A 19,624-nucleotide genomic window follows, 5' to 3' on the forward strand; every position below is an offset into this window, starting at 1 on the left:
CGGCGGCGGCACTGCGCCGGGACCACGGCGGCCGAGACTGCTACCACCGGGTGGTGTCACGGTTACGGGAGCACCGCGTCGCCGCAATGCGAACGCCACGGAATGGCGAGGCCGGGTGACAGCCGTTCGCTCAAATCTGTCCTGGAAGCTGCGCCGTGCCTTGCCCACTGTCACAAAGGCTGAACACCTTCAGACAAGACGCACGCCAGGCTGCGCAGTCGAGAGTGCGGCGGCGCCCCCGGCCGCAGCACGCGGGTACGCTCGGATGTGGGTCACTCCGCGCGGTCGAGTTTTCCACGGCAGCGCCGCATGCAGGCATCCCCCGGGGCGCACACGTCCCCCTCTTCCTCACTCGCAAGCGAGCGCCGGCCCCTTCCACGCCTCAGCTGCGATCAGGAGCAACGCGTGGAAGAAAAAAAAAAGTGGCCGTCACAGCCACCACCGTTTGGAGAAGCACGATTCAGTGGAAACTTGGGGAACCCATCTAAAGACACCAGTGGCAAATAAGCAACGCGAGCCCGAGTCACTGAAATCACTTCGGTGACGCAAAGTGTACCACTGCCTGCCCGAGCAGCGAACTGTCATGACCCACAGCGAGGGCTCACAACTTCCACCGATCAGGCTCTCGAGACCATTTACATCGCTCATTAACGGCGCAGAGTTCGGGTGCTAACGCCTCTTTCAAGGTCGTAACGCCTGGTGGCAGCGCGGGAGGTGGCACAAGACGGATTAGCGCACATGTGCAGGTTGCGATGACAGCGTCGCATTTCATCCTTACAACCGTCCGGTCGCAAGCCATTACGTTGTTCGGCGGGGAAGGGTGACTCTAGCAGGAAGAGAGGGAGGGGTCTCAACTTGGAAATGAGATGCAGGTTAAGCGCAGTTATCAAATATGGCTCAACCGACAAGGGGCCCGACCCACTTGGAGCACCGGCATAGCGCACGAGGCGAGCGAAAAGGAAAGGCGGCCGCCGGGTTGACGACCGGGCGGGAAAAAAGAAAGCGCGGTCCCGTTTGCGCCAGTGGGGCGAGACCGGCGAGGGGCTCCCCCCGCGGTGCGTTCACCCCGCGGCCACACGCGCGCCGCTCTCCGGGCGAAGACCGCGCGCGGGGAGGCGCCTCTCTTCGCCGGGTCCTCAACGCGAGCAGCCCTCTGCTCGGCGAAACCGGGGCGAAAACCTCGGCCGTCATCGGGAAGATCCAAGACGCTCGCCGGTGTCGCGACAGCGAAGAGGCGCGCACATATCGGCCGCGATCGCACCCCCACCGCACTGGGTCAGTGCCCTTGCAGAGCGCCGCCCCGCGGACGGAGGGAGTGGGGCCCGCAAGAGAGAGACGCACCGAACCTGCTCGGCACGACTTGGCGACGGCGGTCAAACAACGCGTCGGCCACCAGTGCGGCAACCCGAGGAGGGGACAGTTCGCGATGTCGTGGCAGCCGCCCCTCTCCGCGGACTGAAGCACGGGCTTGCTCGGTCCTGTCGCCAACAGCAGCAGGCCACGAGGAGGGGGAGAAGGTACAAGTCGCGGCGCCGAAAAGCGGCGCCCGCCCTCAGGAAGGGCCAGGCTCAATGAACTCGGCCGGCTGGCTCGCTCCTCCGCGGAACGGGAGGGGGGTATTCCCCGGCCGCGGTGAAAGACACGCCGAACTATGGGGGGCGCCGCCCCTCTGGAAGGAGAGAGGGGGCGCGTGTACCGCGGCCGCACGCGGTGCGTGACGCGGTGCCAGTGGGAACGCGTCGAACCGGGCTGGACCGGGCCACCTCCGTCCAACCTCTGATACGAACGGTGCCCACACTTTGGTTGCTACTAATCTGTACTCATGCCCACTAACTAGCACCAAGGAGGTGCGAAGAGGGTAGGGGGAGCGGGCTTGGTCGATTGCGTCAGTGACAAAGGAAGACCTGATGGGAACTATTTCGCAAGTGCAATAATACAGTTGCACTTTAATAATTTTTATTATTTTTAATAATAAGTACAATCGACATATTAAACGTTTCATGTCTCATCCGAACTATTGTTGAATGGAAAAGTCACGATGCCTACGTAGTGTTCACAGGGTGCCAACCAGCTGAAACTCCTCAGCAGAGGTTGGAAACGGCTTTTATGTAATCTCTGTGAAGTGTTCATTTCCCGCTTTGTAACAGCCCACAAGGGCGAAACAGTCACGTAAATAAACAAAAATAGTGTCATCCGAGCCCGCCGGTCGTCTTTCCCGCCGGCAACGTCCCCACCTCACGGCAACCCTCGACACAACGCGTCGACAACTCGGAACCCGCACGCTCGCGGAAAGCCTACGTGAGCGCCGGCACGGGAGGAGGGGGGCCAGAGCACACCCGCCGCCCACCGGCGCGCAGGTCGGGCCACCGCACCACGCACAGCCGCCGCCGAGGAGGGAGAGAACGGCGGCATTCCTCCGCGGCACACAACAGAGAACGGATCGCGGGGAGAAAGTGGCCCGTTTCCGGTCGGCAGGAATCGCACCCCCCCCCCCCCCCCCATCACTCCCTCTCCGCGCGGATCCAAGGGTGAGGCCGCCGCCAGTCCTGGCGTACCCTTACCTGATCACATCGCCCTCCTTCCAACCTCCACTTTGCAGTCTTCCTTCTCCCCCACTGGTTACGTGCAGCGCAGTGGCTACAGCCCAGGGCTCACGCTGCTTCAAAGCCACGAGTAATCATCCCCTCACTAGCCCGCCGAAACAAACGCTGCCACGTGATCACGAGCATTTTCCGCCGAGGCCGCCCTTTCAACCTGACCTGCGCAGCCGCTTGGGGAGTGCACGGTATACCGTTAGGTCGACGACGGACGCTCCGCAGCCCTGTCTGTCAGCACAGCGACCCTTAATCCAGGGTCTCGAAGCGCCACGCGTCAAAGTCGGTGCGCCCTTCCAGGAAAACAAAACCGGCCCGGACTCACTCCTGGGGGCACTCCGAAATGCTAAGCTTGCGCGCGCTGACCTTGCAACGGCGGCAACACTGCGCGTAACTAGCGAGAAATGAGCGCACTGCTCCTCGTCTTTTTTTCTTTTTTTTTCATTTCGACGACTCCCGGCGCCACCGCCAGAGCTCTCCATTTTCCCCCGCGGACCGCAAGGAAAGAAGAAAGTTGCAAGCTTGAGGATACGGGGAGGCACGAGAGCAGGCCCCACTTTTCTTTCTTTTTTTCTTCCCCCACCGGCGGCGGCTGCACGACCGGTCAATACACCACGCCCAGCGACCCCCTCCGTCCGGAATAGAAAGGATGCACGAGTGAGGAAAACGGGGGTGAAAGACGGCCCTCCCGGCTCTTTTCTTTCAGCCCGGAGAGAGAGAGAGAGCCGGCCGCCGAGGGGGCGGCAGGTCGCCAGGTGCGCCAACGCGGGGCTACCAAAGCACCGAGCCGGCGTCGCGAGCAGAATGAAGAGGGAGAGGAGGAAGAAGCCCCCCCGCATCCGAACGGCCCGCATCGCCGAGACTACGCCGACTCCGCGCGCGGGCAGCGATGGTGGACGGTCCGCGGTATCTCGTGCGATTCAGCGACTCTGCCGGACGTCCTGGCACGTACGGCGGAGGTATAAGGGCATACGTGCCCCCCCCCCCCCCCCCCCCCCCGTCTTATTTTGGCAGAGGAGACGGAAGCCCGCGGGCGGAGCACTAGAAAGTAGGTCGCGCGACAGCCCCGCTCACGCTGAAAGGAAGGGACGAAGGGTGGGAAGCGAGGCCGCGGTGATGCGACGCCGCGTCGTCCGTCAGCTGCGCCCCCTGCTACCAGCGAGCGACACGAGTCCATTTGCCGAAAAGCGCAGAGCCGGGCCGATCGAAGATGAGAATTCGATCAGACAGCGGCACGCAACTGGGCGTCGATCTTGACACGAAGGGGTGCGATTACCACGAGACGGCGAAAGCGTTCAATCATCCCACGCACAAGGTTCGCGTTCGTCGAGGTGACGGTTAATGGTCCTCCCTCCACGACCACGGGGAGCAGGTCGATTGAGGCGCCAGGCATTTCTGGCGGGAAATGTCTGCCGATGACGAAAAATCGAATCAATGAGCTGGGGCGCGCTGATGAAGCGGGCCGCACCCGGAAATTTCGCGAGACGATCTACCTAACAGGTCCGAGAAAGCCAGATCAGAAACCACTCGGCGGGGTGGGGGGACACGATTTGCCGTTGAACGAAAAGCTGGCAGCAGGCGTCCAGCGCTGCCAACGGCGGCGCGCACCACCGCGCGAAACGGGCGCCGAGGAAGCGCGCGACGGGTGCCAAGGCCGACCGAGCAGCGGGACGCGTTTGAGGAGGGAGGGAAGGAGAGAGAGAGAGGCCCCGCGGCGCGCGACCGGGCGGCTTCCGAGAGCGGTGGCACGCGTCCTCGTCACGCGACTGCCTCGCTCGCGACGACGACGCGTCTCGCCTCGCAGCGGCTATCCGGCGCGCGTACGCAACACGCACCGGCGGGGCGCGCCTTTCGTGGCGACCTTCTTTTCCGATATCGGGCTGCCTAACTACTCGACTTACGCGCTCGCCGCAAAGGTAGGGGGGGGGGGGGGGGGGGTCGCGCGACACGATCCTTGGGTGTTGTCATTCAAAGAAGCAGAGCCAACGCGAGGCACGGCTTGCGCCTGCGAGGTTACCAATGCCGCACGTTTTCCTCTAGCCGTCAACTCATTGGCGTGAAGGCGAGACCTATCCCCACCTCTCTCTCTCTCTCTCTGTACACATTATAAACCAACAATTCTAACCACTGGCGACTGAAGGAAGCTCGACGCTAGTGTGACACCTGTTCGGGCAGTTCCCCACCTGGACTCGGCGCTGGACGCACACCGCCGGCGTATGCAACTAGCGCCCAAACGAGGGAGGCAGGGAGGATACCGCACGCGTCCCCTGCCCCACTGCCACCCTGCCGCAGAACGCGCTCGCGGCTGCTACTCGAGCGCGGGGCTATCCGTGCCAAGGTCGGGACGACGCGGCCGGTGCGAGCGGAGCATAGCACGCGCAACGGCGCCCTCCGGGAGAGCGGAAGACCAAGCGTTCGCTTCACCGTTTAGCGGTGTGTCCGTTTCGGGCCGTGGCTTCGGGAAACTCACACTCCACCAGCCTTTCCCTCCGCTCGCTTCTGCTGCTCAGTGCGCAACGACGTTTACATGTCGCGCATGGAACGTGGATCACTCTGCTACGATGTTCGAACGTATGACACGGGAGTTAACCCACGCGAGAAACAGTGCAACTACCGCCAGCCAGGACTGGTCGGGAGATCCCGCTGGGTCGACTGTTCGGTCCGCGGAGAAATGCACACCTTCCCAGAAGGGACAAACTTGGTCACCCCACATTACTGAAACAATCTGAAATTTAAACGCCTTCTCGCTTCTTCTGCCGACCTCATCGTTTAGGTGTCAAGGCTGTGCACTTTACAGTCAGGCTCACCGGGCGCCCTTCACCCGTAACCTTCAGCACAGCCGGCCTGGACCAACACACCCTGCACGGACACGTATCTCGCACGAGGTTCGGTGAACGGGCAATTACTCCCTCCTTCATACCAAAACTTCGAGACATAATTACCGCGCGAAAAGAAAAATATACGATTCTAATGTCGCAGTGTCCAAGCACACGAAGAAACGGCTACCCAGGCAAAAAGTGGTACCACTAGCGCCCAAGATGCGAGAAGCAAGCTTACCGCTGAGCTCTGGCGAGACGAGTCCGGCCAGGTCCGGTTCCTCGCCGTACCAGAAGAGCCACAGTTCGCGCCGGTGCGGCTGCTCGGGGCGCGTCACCCGGCGCCAGACGCAGAGCAGGTCGGCAGCCAGGCACTTCGCGAACGACCACAGCACGGGCTCGGACAGGGGGTCCACGCCGCCGACGGACGAAGAAGAGTGCTCGGTGCTTAGGCGACGCCATTTCAGGCCGCACAAGTCTGCCTGTGGGGGGGAGAGAGAAAAAGAAAACGGAGTCAGCCTGGACGTTCATTCACGACGTAAACACACTGCAATGCCGGCCGAAACGCAGCACGCATTAATTCGGCACCTCTAGTAACGCCAACGTCGCCAGCTTCCCGTTAAGGAGACGCCAGCAAAGGGCCCTGATAGCCTCACAAGAAAAGCCGACAAGTTCTTTCGCAATGTGAGTGTCCTAATGTAGGAAAACAATAGTGCAACGCACTCTTTTGAAGACTTCTTGCACGCTGCGAAACTCCCACGAGTCAAATACGGCTTTCTCGTTACCGTGCACTACTTGCGTGTGAACATCTTTATTTTGTTTCACATGTGCATGCAGATGTGTCCGTGTGTGGCGACGTAAGAAGCGAATACTCTCAGCGTTATAAATTCTGCTTTCTGTTCGTTCTCTGCTTTTTTGTGTATGGTTTGTTCACTCCTTTGTTTTCTACGAGGGTGGAAATTGAATCATGTATCTCTGATTTTTACAGCGCTCCGCGTCCAGTTAGTAAGGGGCCCCGGACCAAGTCAAGTGCAAGGAAGCACCTTCTGTCCGGGACCCCCTAGTTCCTTGTGCAAGGAACCTAGGAATATACAAATAAATAAATAAGTAAGTAAAATCCTCAATAAGTTCAACCACAAAAGCACGGGGTAAAATGCACGTTGTACTGAATGAAAGCGGTTGCAGCAAACCAATAAAGAAGTTCCCAGCCACATGCTGTCACGAAGGCGATGGCAGCGTTTGCAACAGACCGCACGCACTGAGGCTCCCATGAAGGTCACAAAAAAGAAAATAGGGGTGGGGGGTGGGAGGTATTTTGTTGTCGCGCCCACGCTCCGGATGCGACAGATGGCGCATACGTTGAGTGATGGGAGAGCTTTTACGCTAGTACGAAATAAGAAACAAAATAAGCCTGAAGTTTACTCTGAAGAACTAGCGCACTGCAGCAGCAGCGTAGGGAAAGGAAACAAAACACGGAATCAATTCAAACAATACCTTAAGACAAGGAAAAGAAAACGGCATAGGCCACTGTAGGCACAAGCGTGTCACAAGCTCAAGAGAATACAACGAATGTAAGTGTTGCAAGTGTTTGCATTGTTAAAATCACGTTCGGTTCCCGAGAAAGACTGTTCACAAAGCGAGTTGTCCACAACAATGAATCGCGAAGAAGAAAAATGTTTAAGAATAACTGTACGCTAAGTTGTGCTTCTGTGCATGCCGGTCAGCAATGAAGTTGAAACTAGACAAACAGCTCCAAGTGCATTATTCTAGCATGCAGCCATTAGTTTAAAAACAACGTGGTGCAGTCTGCAGCACTACAGCGGTTCATGAAACGTGTGACGGCATATTATACCGCGATGACTATGTTCTACTAGTATTTTCCACATCCCACGACAACATCTGAACTCTGTCGACCAATTTTTTTCTTTTCTAAGTACCACTCCCCTTAATAATGCCCTGTGGGCCATGAGGTTATTGGAAATAAATCACTCGTAGGACAAGATGCTGAGAGCGTTTTCAACCATTAGTGCAATACGACAAACGGCGATTCGTGTTGGCCGGCCATCTTGTCGGTGTAAAGCATGAAACCCCGAAAAAAAAAAATATACAGGCTATCACTCGGACATTTGCCCTCTCTCACTGCCTTCCACCAGTGTACTGCACTCAAAATAAAGGAATATAAATATATAGCGGCGGTATTCGACGTTCGTTCTCATTGCTAATGATATAAATGCGACAAAAACACGAGGGCCCAAATTGGCTTCGTGCATTTTCGCCCTGTACACATAGTCCGGACCGCGAGTTTCCATACTAGCGAGACGTGAATACATTGAAAAAGTTTGGTGGCCAGAAATTCCGAGTCGTCCATATTAAGAGCGGTCATATTTACAAGGCACGACTTTACTCGTACCTTGCTGCTTTTTCGTCCATTCTGGTTGTTACACATGAACAATGGTCTTCGGAATTCACGCCTGCAACCTCTGAAGGAAGTGAAAGTACGCTACACATCGACAAGGGACACTGTGCACAGCGAAGTACAATTTTTCTTCTCGGTAAAAATCGATTTCTGGCTACGAGGTTTTATTCGGCAGCAAAAGACGCGCTTATTACTGGGAAAATTAAAATCAAACAAACATTTTCGCCCGCCACTCTACCCAAATTAAGTCAATAACGAAAAGGACGCCGTGATCACCGCGAAGAAGTGCATAAAGATGTGGCCTAACCCGAGAGATCCGTGGTCTAATTCCAAGTTTGCTTGTCAAAACACGCCGGAGGCAGAGATTGAAGTATTATTCGTTCATTTTTTTTCTATACTCATTTCTAGGTTTTAAAACTTGTTTCAGTGAACGTAGCGTTTCTCATTTGGACGCGACAATCTGTGGACACAAGACCGCTTCCAATTTGTCCGCCAGCCTGTCCCTCACCATTCTTGCAACGTCGAAGGCCTTCCTTACAACTCTGTCAGCACTTTCCAATATCGCAAGCTTATGCGCTTTAGTGGTGATAATGGTAACAGATCACAGCGCCATACGTACACGAGACTGGAGCCAATTGGAAGTCCTATCGTTTACATGATGCAACTAATAAGCATGCTTACAATTGCCGCTTACAGACTAACAGTAAACGAGATGCGCTAAATGCACGGCCGTTAGTCATTCGATACGATGAATTACATCCCCCCTCCCACTCGGCACCTCCGAAAAAAAAAAAACTAGTTCCCGCAGCAAGCAAGCGTGCACTCTCGCCCCACACTGCTCACATGCGGATATCCTGTCTGTCGCTTACATTATCAATAACGCTACCAGGCTCTCGCTTGATTACTGTGATTGGACTCATCACAATTTTCGCCAAGGGGGGGTGGGGGGGGGGGGGTGGCACATGACAAACAGAAAACCGAATCTGAATCGAACCCTCAACCTTGGGCTCAGCAGTCGACCCCCATAGCGACCGAGTCATCGCGGCGGGAAATGATAAAATACTAACAACGACCGACCCCCTTGCCGATTTCAATCATTAAAGTGCGCAACTCGAAGACATCCTCGCGGCGCGCGCTATCAGTGACGTAATCACCGCCCTGTTCTCTCGCCAAGCAGGCGAATGGCGGAAAGGGGAGGAGGGGAGGTTCTTACCCAGGGTCCTGCATCGAGCCCCGAGGCTGTGTGTGTGTGTGGAGGGGGGGGGGGGGAGGATAAAGTGCGCGCGCGCTCTGCCGAGCGACGCCGTGCCCGAAGAAACGCGCGCCAACAGCGCTGTTGCTGCTGCATCGATTGCTCGCGCGAGAAGGGGCGCTGCCGGAGGGGCTGCTGCCGCTGCCACCGCGACCATCGATCCGTTTCCAGCGGCCGTCCATCGAGAGAACTGGTGGCCGGGGCGGCGGAAATGCAATTAGAGAGCGCGCGAGCCGCTTTAATTAAACGCGGCGACGGAGGGAGCGCGGCGAAGGCGCGCGCGGCCAACTTGGCGGCGTCTATCTTTGCTTTTTTTTTGCCGCCTTCGCGCATCACAGCGACTCGGCTGAAATGCCGCCAAACGAGACAGTGGGACAGAGAGGCGCGCGCGGAAATAGCCACCTGCGGCTCACAGAAGCCCAACACACGTGAGGCTCTTCATTTTAGGGCGTTACTACAATTCATAACTACCTTACAACCACAAATATGTGGCACCGCGAAAAAAGGAAAAGAAAGATGCACTGGGATCAATCGAAAGTTCAGAGCAAGCGTTCCCCTACGCCCACCCAGGGTGAAGCAACGTTACTAGAATAATAGTTCTACTGACGCTGCAGTGAAGTAAAGTATGTTTATAATGGACAAGAAGCCCATAGCCCACCCCATTCCTCCAATCCCCGTTATTGACATGTCTTCTTTCAACTCGCGAAGGCGAATCGTTCCAATCGAGGCCACGGAACTGGATTACCTTTCGAAGCGGGCCATTCGGCTTGAAGGTATCAGCAACCTCGACTTGATTGCTGGCTACTATAGTTACGTGTTGCGATGCAATCGCAGTATGTTTTTTTTTATATTTTGATATGTGGCTCAAAGTAACCGTTACGTGAATCACATGAGCCCCTTCCGTGATGATGGAGAGATAGGCATATATACCATCTTAGCTAGGTAGAATAAAAAAAAAAACGAGCACGAAGCGCACAAAACAAGCGCACCGGAAATTGAAAGTGTGGTTCCGTTCGGCCGCGGAACCGGCAGGCGGCGCCGCCAATGTCATTCCGAACGCAGTTGCAGTACTGCTATGTCTGCCCAAAGTCGCCAGACAGAGCATCCGGGCACTGCGCGGCGCGCGCGCCCGTCCAAGGGCCGGACAACTCAATCGCAGATCCGGAGTTGAGGCGGCAATCAAGATCGAATTCGAAGCAGCGAGGCAAGGCGTTATTGCCGGGTGGCCAATGTCACTCTCGCTTTCCCGGGACAGGGCCGGTGCTGTGTTATGGTTGCGCCTTCACGAAATGATGTTACGTACCGAATTTTGCAGAGGGGAGGGGAAAAAAAAATGTGCCGTTCAAGGTCGTACTTTTAGGATAAAATATGGGATATTGTCGTAGAACCACAAACCGACAAAACTAAGATGAAGACGACCGCGTTTAAGTTGTAACAGCAAAACAGAAAAAGAAATTACGGAGGACACTTAAAACTGCTGCCGTGCTTTGAATGCGAAAGCGCTGTCTCATCGTGAGCTCTGTCGCGAGGTTCATTAAAGATTCCTTCCTTTCTAATGACATATCTACTCATTAGCATGCAGTCGTAAGGAAACGCATACACTAGTTTCACCTTCATTCGCCAAGAACTAACGCGGTTTTGTCGCCTTTTTTTTAAACATATTTATTACAGTGAAGCAATGTTCTATCTACATGAACTATGTACAAACCACGATTAAAAAGTGGTTTTGTGGCCTGTGGGTTGCGCGCGCTCCCCTCGCAGCAATTTGAAGGTGATTGGTTCAATACCAATGGTTCAGTACGGAAGCAATTTTATTTTTCTTTGCTGCACACGTCACTATCCTCTGGTAAACTGTTGACGTCATGCGAGAGCATAGTGACGTCACTGAGGAATTTCGTGCCACGGACGCCGACGGACGGCGGCTTTGGGTTAACGGAACATATGCTTTCGCATTAATAGAAGTGAATTTAGAAGTTCAAGGACGCAAAAAACTGCGCCGCACCCAAAGATTGTTGCAGGGCGGCCCATAGGAGGGGCTGACACCTACCAACGTCCACGAACTGCAAATGCTTAGAAGCCCGGTGTTGCAAGTGCTTATCGGCGATGGCTCGAGGCGCCGTTACTCCCCGGATTAAGTGCTGCTGCTCGCTCGGCGCTATTCCCGCGATTCGCCACGCCCCTGCCCTCCCCGTTGTATTCCCGTTTAGCGTCCTCACCGGAGGCCGCGAAACAGGCTGTCGTCGGCGATGCCCGATCCTCGCGTACACAGCTAGCGGGAGCAGGCGCAGACGGCAGTGCCCCGCCCCGGCGATCACCCCGACGCCCGGCGGCAGAACTGGTCGACGCGAGGTCAGCCTCGGCGGCGGCTAAGGACGATCTCGACCGGCGCCTCTCACCTCGGACGCGCTTTCGTGACCCGCATTACGAAAAGGGGATGAAGGCGCGGTAAGCGACGTTATTACCCCTCCCGGCCGCCAGGGGAACAAAGCGACGGGACATAATAACGTCCGACGGCGACGGGAGAACACGGCGGCAGGCAGAGGCAAACTGTTGAGCGAGTTTCAACGGCAACTGAACGCTGCCGCCTTCCAGACTACCCTCGTTCGTCGAGAACTAAATGCAACCACACCTGTGACATCGCAATCTCACCGAGTGTTTACTCCGGCATACCGAATATATTACCTGCCAGGAGAGGTTTTCTTCGGTAAGAGCATGCAGCCCTCCCCGCGCCCCATCCCTTCCTCGCCCAACGAAGATAGCGTGTCCTATCCTGACGTCAAGCGGGACAAAAAAACTACGCTGACATCGGCCAAATCAGCGTACAGTCGAGGAAGTGGCGAAGGAAATGTGTTCGCAGCCTAGCCAACGGGCGCGGAGCGGGGCGCGTCCGCGCAGAGAAGGCCGTCGCAAGTTCCTCCCCTCGCTACCACCACCATCACTAACATCTAAGCACAGTCCACTGTGCAGGACAAGGACATCTTCCAGTGACCTCCATTTAACTGCCAGCCGAGGTCATGTTATCCCATGCTTATTCAGTCTGACAGCATTTGCAGTAACAAAGGAACTACACGAAGCGCTCTGTCCACTTTCTCCGTGTTCCGCGCGCGCACTCTATTCTCGGGAAATGCAAAGCGCAATGAAAAACGAAATAAACACTATGTGACACCTGGCCTCACTAACAGTCTCAAGGTATTCCAGCGAATTCCCCTCGCCCCTGGTGTTCACTCCTGGCTCCTTCATAGACGCGACCGCGGTAAATACTTAACTACAAACCATAAGTCGTCGTTTTTCCGCACTACTTCTGGTTACACAAGCGTTGCGATTCGTTCGACGCAGAGAACCTCGCGATGACTACGACCGCAGCGCACCGCTGACCAGCCACGACTTCCCCCTTCCCACCGCGACAGCGGAAATCGCGCCACCTGCCCAAGGCCTCCCTCCGAGGATCGCCCGTATCGGCCTCCCCCATCTACGGACGAGGCCGCCTGGGATGCAGTGGGCCGATAGCAGCAGGTGGGGCGGGACGCCAGCGGGCTTGGCGTGCGCTTTCCGAACGCTCGGCCCCCGCGGTGCGCGCTCAGTCCGCAGCCTACCGCGGCCGCACGCAGCGCAGCGCATCGCGACGCTACACGCGGAAACGCGTCGCGTCCGCCAAATACCGCGCGACGACGCAATCCAGGAGGCGGAAGTTCGCCGGTTTACAACCGTTACACGAGCCGAGAGGCGTAGCGATCGCTGCCTATAGCTCTAAATTGTCCCATTCAGCGGAATCTGTTGCGGGAACGGTTGCGAGAGAGAGAGGGGGGTCACATTAAAAGCTTCAAGCGTTAAAGAAAAAAGTGAAAGCAATCCGACGCGCATCAATTACAGCAGTCACCACGCGTTAGCAAAACAAAGAAAACGGTAATGGAGGAGGAGTAAAGGTTGCTGACTGTGAAACAAAGACTAATTAATATGACACCAGGAAGGACATCACACGAGGGCGATGACAAAGCGTCGTGTGTGCAGCAAACAGCACAAAAAAAAAAGATCCGGTACAAAACACGCGACTTGGAAAAAAGTGCAGCGACATGAGGAGTGGTCGACACTGAGAGTCAATCAACATCACTACAATTGTGGTGTAACATCCCAACGATCATCGTCACGCTTTCCGATGGAACCTATAACGCGCGTGCTATAACGACAGGGGGGGGGGGGGGGGGGGGTACAAGCTCCGACAGCTGTCGACAATCGAGGCATACACCGACGTGGGGAAGACGCGCACACAGACGACGCAGCGCGTCGAACGGCCTAACAACGGACAGTAGAACTAAAGCCCACAAATAATTTCTGCGGGAATGGACGCGCTTCGGAACGGACGGGCTGGGCGAGCGCGCGCGCGCCGAATGCGATTATCTGGCCGACCGAAACCAGCGAGCGCTAAACGTTTCCACCCTCGAGGCAGGAGCAGCAAGCACACTTTGGCGCCGTCGATGATGGGGACCGCAAGCCCGGGGGCCGATAAAGAAGACACGCCCCAAGCGAGGAAGGAGGAGCGGAAGGAAGGTAGAAAGAAGAACGCGCGCCCCACAGACCGAGAGAGCGCCGCGCGTTGGTCGCTTCGATCAATGGGCTCTCTTCGATGCCGCCGCTTGCACTGGTCGCTACCTCTCATGCGCGCTGGTACGCCCACAGAGCGACGCCCGTTGCCGCCTCTGCTGCCCGGGGTGGGAGGGGGTAGGGGGGGGGGGGGGGGGGGCAGGCACGCGGGTGCTGAACGACGGGAGAGAACGGAGCCAATCCCCACGAATTCGCCCAAAAGGCAGATCTTGTTGGCCACTTTCCTCCTCGAATTTTGACGATGTCACGTTTCGTTCCAGTCTTGCGTCGCCGTCAGCCGCGAAAAACGAAGCGCCGAATTTCGTCGCCAAATCGTTCGGCCTCGCTCGGAGATGACGAGACAGCAGGTCGGGGACTCGCTTGGACCCAGCGCGATAACGATCGCGGACACGGCACGCGCCTACAACGGCGATCGCTTCGCGCCAAAGAGGCCTCCCGAAGAGCAAACCGCAGCAGCAGCAGCGGAGTCACCAGCTTCATTTCAGTAGCCGCGAGCGGGAGCCACGCGAAGGGAGAAAAGAAGGGCTCCGCGCCTGATCTGATCGAGAGAGAGAGAGAGAGCGAAAGAACACCCAGAGCTGCCTCCGCATCCTCCCTCCTCTCACCCTCCCCTGCCTCTCGCGAAGTCGGAGCCCAAACACGCGCGAGCACGGGGAGAGGAAGCGACCGCCGCAGCCCACCGCGCCGCGTGTCAGAACCACTCATCGATTGGCCGGCCACTGCTGCACCGCGCGCGCAGGCCCTACAAATCCTCCTCCTCACTCAGAGCGCGGACCTAGGGATGCGGCTGCTCCTCCTGCTGCTACCTCCCCCTCCCTCCCCACGTTTTCACTCCGCTCACTGTAGCGCGCGTCGAGGCGCCAATCGTCGCGACATCTGCGACGTTAAAACGCTATAACCGCGAGCAGCGAGCTCCGCGGAAGAGCACGCCTCGCACGGCCAAGTGGCGATCGACGACCGTATCAGCACGCTGCTACGTCCGTGACCATACTGACGACAGGCATCGCATACGGGCGTGGACTCTCACTGGCAATGCTAGCACAACTTGTGCGTGCCACGATCCCTTGGGAAGATTTTAGAACCAACTGGAATGTGCAGAGCAAGACAAAACAAGCATTCACAATGACTGAGCAGCCAGAAAAACGAGCTTACAAGAGCAGCGTACAGTGCAACGATTTCGCTTGGAAATGATTCCCCCATTCCCCTTGCACACACGCGAAAACGGAGTGAGAGAGAGCGTGAAAGCGGAGGGTTAATTTTGCGCGAAATAAATGAAAAGAAAAATGTTCAAATTAATCGACCAATGTCATTCTCGGCGGACAGGAGTCATTCATCCGGGTAAATGGCGTTTCAGTCCCTGGTTTTAACAAAAAAAAAGAAAACCCGCGTCCACCTGCTCACCAATGAGGATGCTACCAAGGTCGGCGTGGGGCTGCCACCGTATTTGGGCGGAGAAAGTGGAAGGACGTCGAGCTATCACTATTCCTTGCGCGCCGAAACACACTGGGAGTTTTCCAAACAAACAGTTTCGTGGACTCGCGTGTAACAACACCACGTGCAGGGACAAAAGCGCTCTTCACTGTTCACTGCTGGACCTAGTCCTAGTTTTCTTTTTTTATCCTACAGCCCGCGCCCAGAGCCTGCTCCCAACCATACGAAACACTGGCCGCGGCGGTCGAATTTCGATGGCGGCGAAGTTCTAGAGGCCCGTGTACTGTGCGTTGAAGAACGCCAGGTGGTCGAAATTTCCGGAGCCCTTCACTACAGCGTCCCTCATAACCCTGAGTCGCTCACACACACGAAATAAAACAGACGTGGTGAACGAACACCGTACCTGACGTTTAGGCCCGGGGACCGGCCTTCAACAAGCCCATTCTTCGTTCACCACGTCTGTTTTTTTTTTTTTCGCCAACCCAGCCCTAGGAACTTTTTCTGCCCAAGTCTCTCTCTCTGTATGCGTGTGTGAACGAAGCCAACAGTCACCGAAACCAAGAATAGTATTTTTTTTTAATTTGTAATGTTGATCAATGGAAAAATAAATAGCATAATTACTTTATGGCTGACAGAGAATTTAGGAAGCAATTCATACGCACACACATCGCCTCAGACTTCCTTGTGTTATTCTTCCTCTGCTATTCCCAGCACTCCTATCTCCGAGAACGCCTAATCTTATCTACGGGAAGTGACAAAACAGTCCTTGCGAAATGCATCTAAACGATTGGGGAAGCTGTGTGGATGCTATCGACAGTTTACAGTCAGCGATACGCTTCTCCGAAAACCGGCGGTTATGAAATTGTTCCCAGCCTCCACATCTGTTACTGCTCCAGTGCAACAGCACTGTAAGGTCGCGACTCACCTTATATTAGGGCATCGACCGTGTACAAATAGCACCCGTATTTGGGACTACGTCCACAGCCCTCTCAATTACTTGGAAGCCTGAACGCTTCTCTGAGCGTTCCCTGTCGTTTGGGGTCTTTCGCCCTCGTCTGTTTCGGGCTGTGAAGCCACTCCTCGCTTCGCTAAACTCTGGCACAACTCGGATCCTCACACACAATGTCTACTCCACTTCGGAGGATTCCCCTAAACACGTCGGACTAACACCGTAACCAATTCCAAATTGATCAATTCTACCTCGCCCTGCCCCCTGCTAGTCGTCTTGGTTGCTACAGCGATTGTTCTGGGCAGGCGGCAGTCTCGGGTTCGATTCTCAGACCAGGAGGAATTTTTTCTTCAATTACAAGGTTCTGTGAGAGCTGTACAGCTTTCCTTCGTAGCTGCATGGCTGCGCTCGGGTGGATTCTAATAACGAGCAATGCACCTTTATTTCAACGTGACGAACGTAAGGACTACCTGGACCTTTGAATGGTTGATCAATCCAAAGCCACGTTTCGACCACATTGCATTCCTTGTGCACTCACAAGCAATAGATTTTGCTCAACATTTCACAGTGTGCGAGTACGGGTCCTCACGCAACCTGTGCTACTCTTTTATTCTCATTTAAGGGACTCGAGAACAAAACTTTAATAATGTAATCATAATTATGAAATCATGGAACATGTATTCTTGCACGCTGATTCTAAACATATCATTTAATTTCATGTAAAACCATTTCTTGAGCACTTACGTAATTTTTATGCAAGTATTTTGCGAACAGCTTTGAAGAAAATATGCTGCGGGAAACTCGCTGAAATGTATGCCATTGGGTTCTGTTGATACCACGGAATGCAATAAGGGTAAAATTATCTTTCTGCCCATCATAGAATTTGAATTATAGGGTTTGGAAGTTGTCGCTCCAGAAATGCGAAGGTAAGTATGCATTACCGTTTCTGAAGTGGCCGCTTCATTACACTATAACTCAAGTTTTATGATAGCCAGGATGATAATCTTACCCTTATTGCATTCCTTGGCATCAACAGAACCCAATGGCATACATTTCAGCGAGTTTCCCACAGCATATTTTCTTCAAAGATGTTCGCAAAATGCTTGCATAAAAATTACATAAATGCTCAAGAAATTGTTTTACATGAAATTAAATGATATATTTAGAATCGGCACATAAAAATACATGTTCCCTGAAGGTTTCTTAACTGTGACTTCATTAATTATTTATTTTTTTCAAGACCAGGCTCCCCCCTTAAAACGCATTTTAGAGAGTGTGCGTGTGTGGGGGAAGGAGGGAGGGGAGAGCTTACTTCTTTTGCACCGCTGCATGAACAGAAGCAGGAAAACGAACCAGCTGCAATACGAGCTGGAAAGCGTCCTTTCCCGCTGTTCGCCACCGCTGCTGCAACGATTGCGCGGCAAACGGGCTCGACAGAATCGCAGACACCTGCGCGTCATCGCAAATGGCGCGGCGGGTGAGAGCGGCGCGCGATCGCGTCACAGCCGCGTCAGCTTGCCTCGCACTTCCGTTCGCGGCAGCAGACACGCTGCGAGGCACACCACACACGCGCGTAGACCGGGAGAACATGGCGGAAGCAACACGCAGGAAGCGACCGGAAGAGGCGGAAGTCCGCTCGCTCGAAACGGAGTGCCGGGTGTGTATCAAACGCGTTCCGAGTATGAGGTTCTTCACGGCGACAGAATGCAGCAGCTCGAGCAATCACTCGTACAAGACCTCCAGGAGAGGAATTACCCGGGCCAGTTGGTACATGACATAAGATTAGCAGCGCGACAAGAATCCACCGTGCAGTTCACGAACATGCACACAAATTGCCTGCGTGTCATTGTCGCCAATTAACGCTCACGATGAAAGCTGACATAAAGATCTAAAGAAAACAAAAACAGCACAGTCTTCCCTTTCGAGTTAAGTAGTACTGTCGCCGAATCTTAATTAAAAAAAAGAGAATCCGTGGTCAACCAACACAGTTCACTGGATCACTGCTGGTTGAAATACACACCTACAGCGACCTTCCTGGAAGCAGCGGTCGGCGACACTGCAGGTCTACGAACAGGTCGATCTGACACGTCTGGCTATACGAAACGAAGTCAGATCGAATGCAAGGTGAGGCAAGATAGGTGTAGCGGTGCTTTTTTTTTTCTTCCCACAGCAATAATTGATCCAAAAAAAGAAAGAAATACACTTCACGGCACACTGACAGAGTAGTGAAAACGTGAAAGAAAAAGAATGCATAGATACAGGACAGCACGTTGAAAGGCCTAGCAGGAAATGTTGTCGAGTCAGGAGAGGAAATTAAGTTGGAAAGCGATTCTCCGAAGCGGGCGAAACTTCAGACAGCGTTTGTGCCCACATTTCGGCGCACTTGACGCGGCGCACAAACACGCAAATGTGCTGGAAACGCTCATTCCTCAGCAGGAGCATGTGCCGACTCTCCATTCCGCTGCCGCGCAGAGAATGGCAATACCGAAGGCGCCGCACATCCGGTGACGTCCAGCGCCATTCGGCGCAGCTGCCCCGCGCGTACAAGCAAAGTACAGTGGGTTCGCTAACGCAACAGGTCGCGCTATCCGCAGCGCCAAACCAGACGGAGCGGCACCAGCGACGGACCGGACGCCGACCCGGCAACGTGACTCCCGAATGCTCCCATGCTACGGGAGCCGCCGCTGCCTTTGACATGCCCGGCGGCCTCGTCAGTCGCACACGGCCTCTCAATCGGATGTCGGAAAGGAGGCCAGCCGCGTGCGTTCGCCGCGCCGGGAGACAAAACAAAACGCTGACTCGATAGCGCACGGACGCCGCCGAGAATAGCAGCGAAGCCCCACAGAAACAAACCACGCAACGAGGGCGGAGACAACAAGAGCCCGAGAAAATGGCGCGCGGGGGGGGGGACAAGAGATAAGAGTCACGGACGGGAAGAGATAGTGGAACGCAGGCTGATTCTCTCTGGGGGGCAAGAAAATCAGGAGGAGAGAAGCCGAGGGGCTCGTAAAGGCGACACCGCAATGCGGCGACAGGAACGGCGCCCGCACGACGTTCGCATCCGCTGACACGCGATGCCCAAGCCTTGGCGGCGGCCCAGCCGACGTGGGACACACCGCGTTTCTATGCCTGGGCAGGGTATAACGTGATGCGCGGCGAGAACGGCCTTCATCCTCCGAGGAAGGGTGCCTGCCTGCCCCGTCCGCGACGTCTACTGCTACTGTAGCACGTGACCAAGGCTAGAAACTCACAAGTCAAAGGATGTATCAAGCCGCTTGTCCATTTTTTTTTAATTTTTTAACTCCAGTATCCCAGAAAGAGCCGAAACAGCTAAACAGAAAGCCCCACCAAATTCCAGACGCGATTCCGCACTGATCCCGAGTTCCCGGGTTCGAACACGACCGCGGCGGCTGCGTTTTTATGGAAGTTAAGAACGCTAAGGCGCCCGTGTGCTGTGCGATGTCAGTGCACGTTAAAGATCCCCAGGTGGTCGAAATTATTCCGGAGTCCTCCACTACGGCACCCCTTTCTTCTTTCATTCCCTCCTTTATCCCTTCCCTTACGGCA

The 19,624-nt window shown here is 55.2% G+C and overlaps 1 protein-coding gene across 2 annotated transcripts in view; it reads right to left on the minus strand.

The window, feature by feature from the left end:
* Window positions 1-19,624, minus strand: part of skd (mediator complex subunit skuld) — a 92,639-nt gene that overhangs the window by 55,704 nt on the left and 17,311 nt on the right. For both annotated transcript variants that reach the window (XM_077654376.1, XM_077654375.1), the window contains exon 2: window positions 5,652-5,892. In XM_077654376.1, coding sequence (XP_077510502.1) covers window positions 5,652-5,892 — 241 coding nt within the window. The remainder of the gene's footprint in view (window positions 1-5,651; window positions 5,893-19,624) is intronic.

The sequence above is a fragment of the Amblyomma americanum genome, chromosome 2 (genome assembly GCF_052857255.1).
Source record: "Amblyomma americanum isolate KBUSLIRL-KWMA chromosome 2, ASM5285725v1, whole genome shotgun sequence".
Lineage (NCBI taxonomy): Eukaryota > Metazoa > Arthropoda > Arachnida > Ixodida > Ixodidae > Amblyomma > Amblyomma americanum.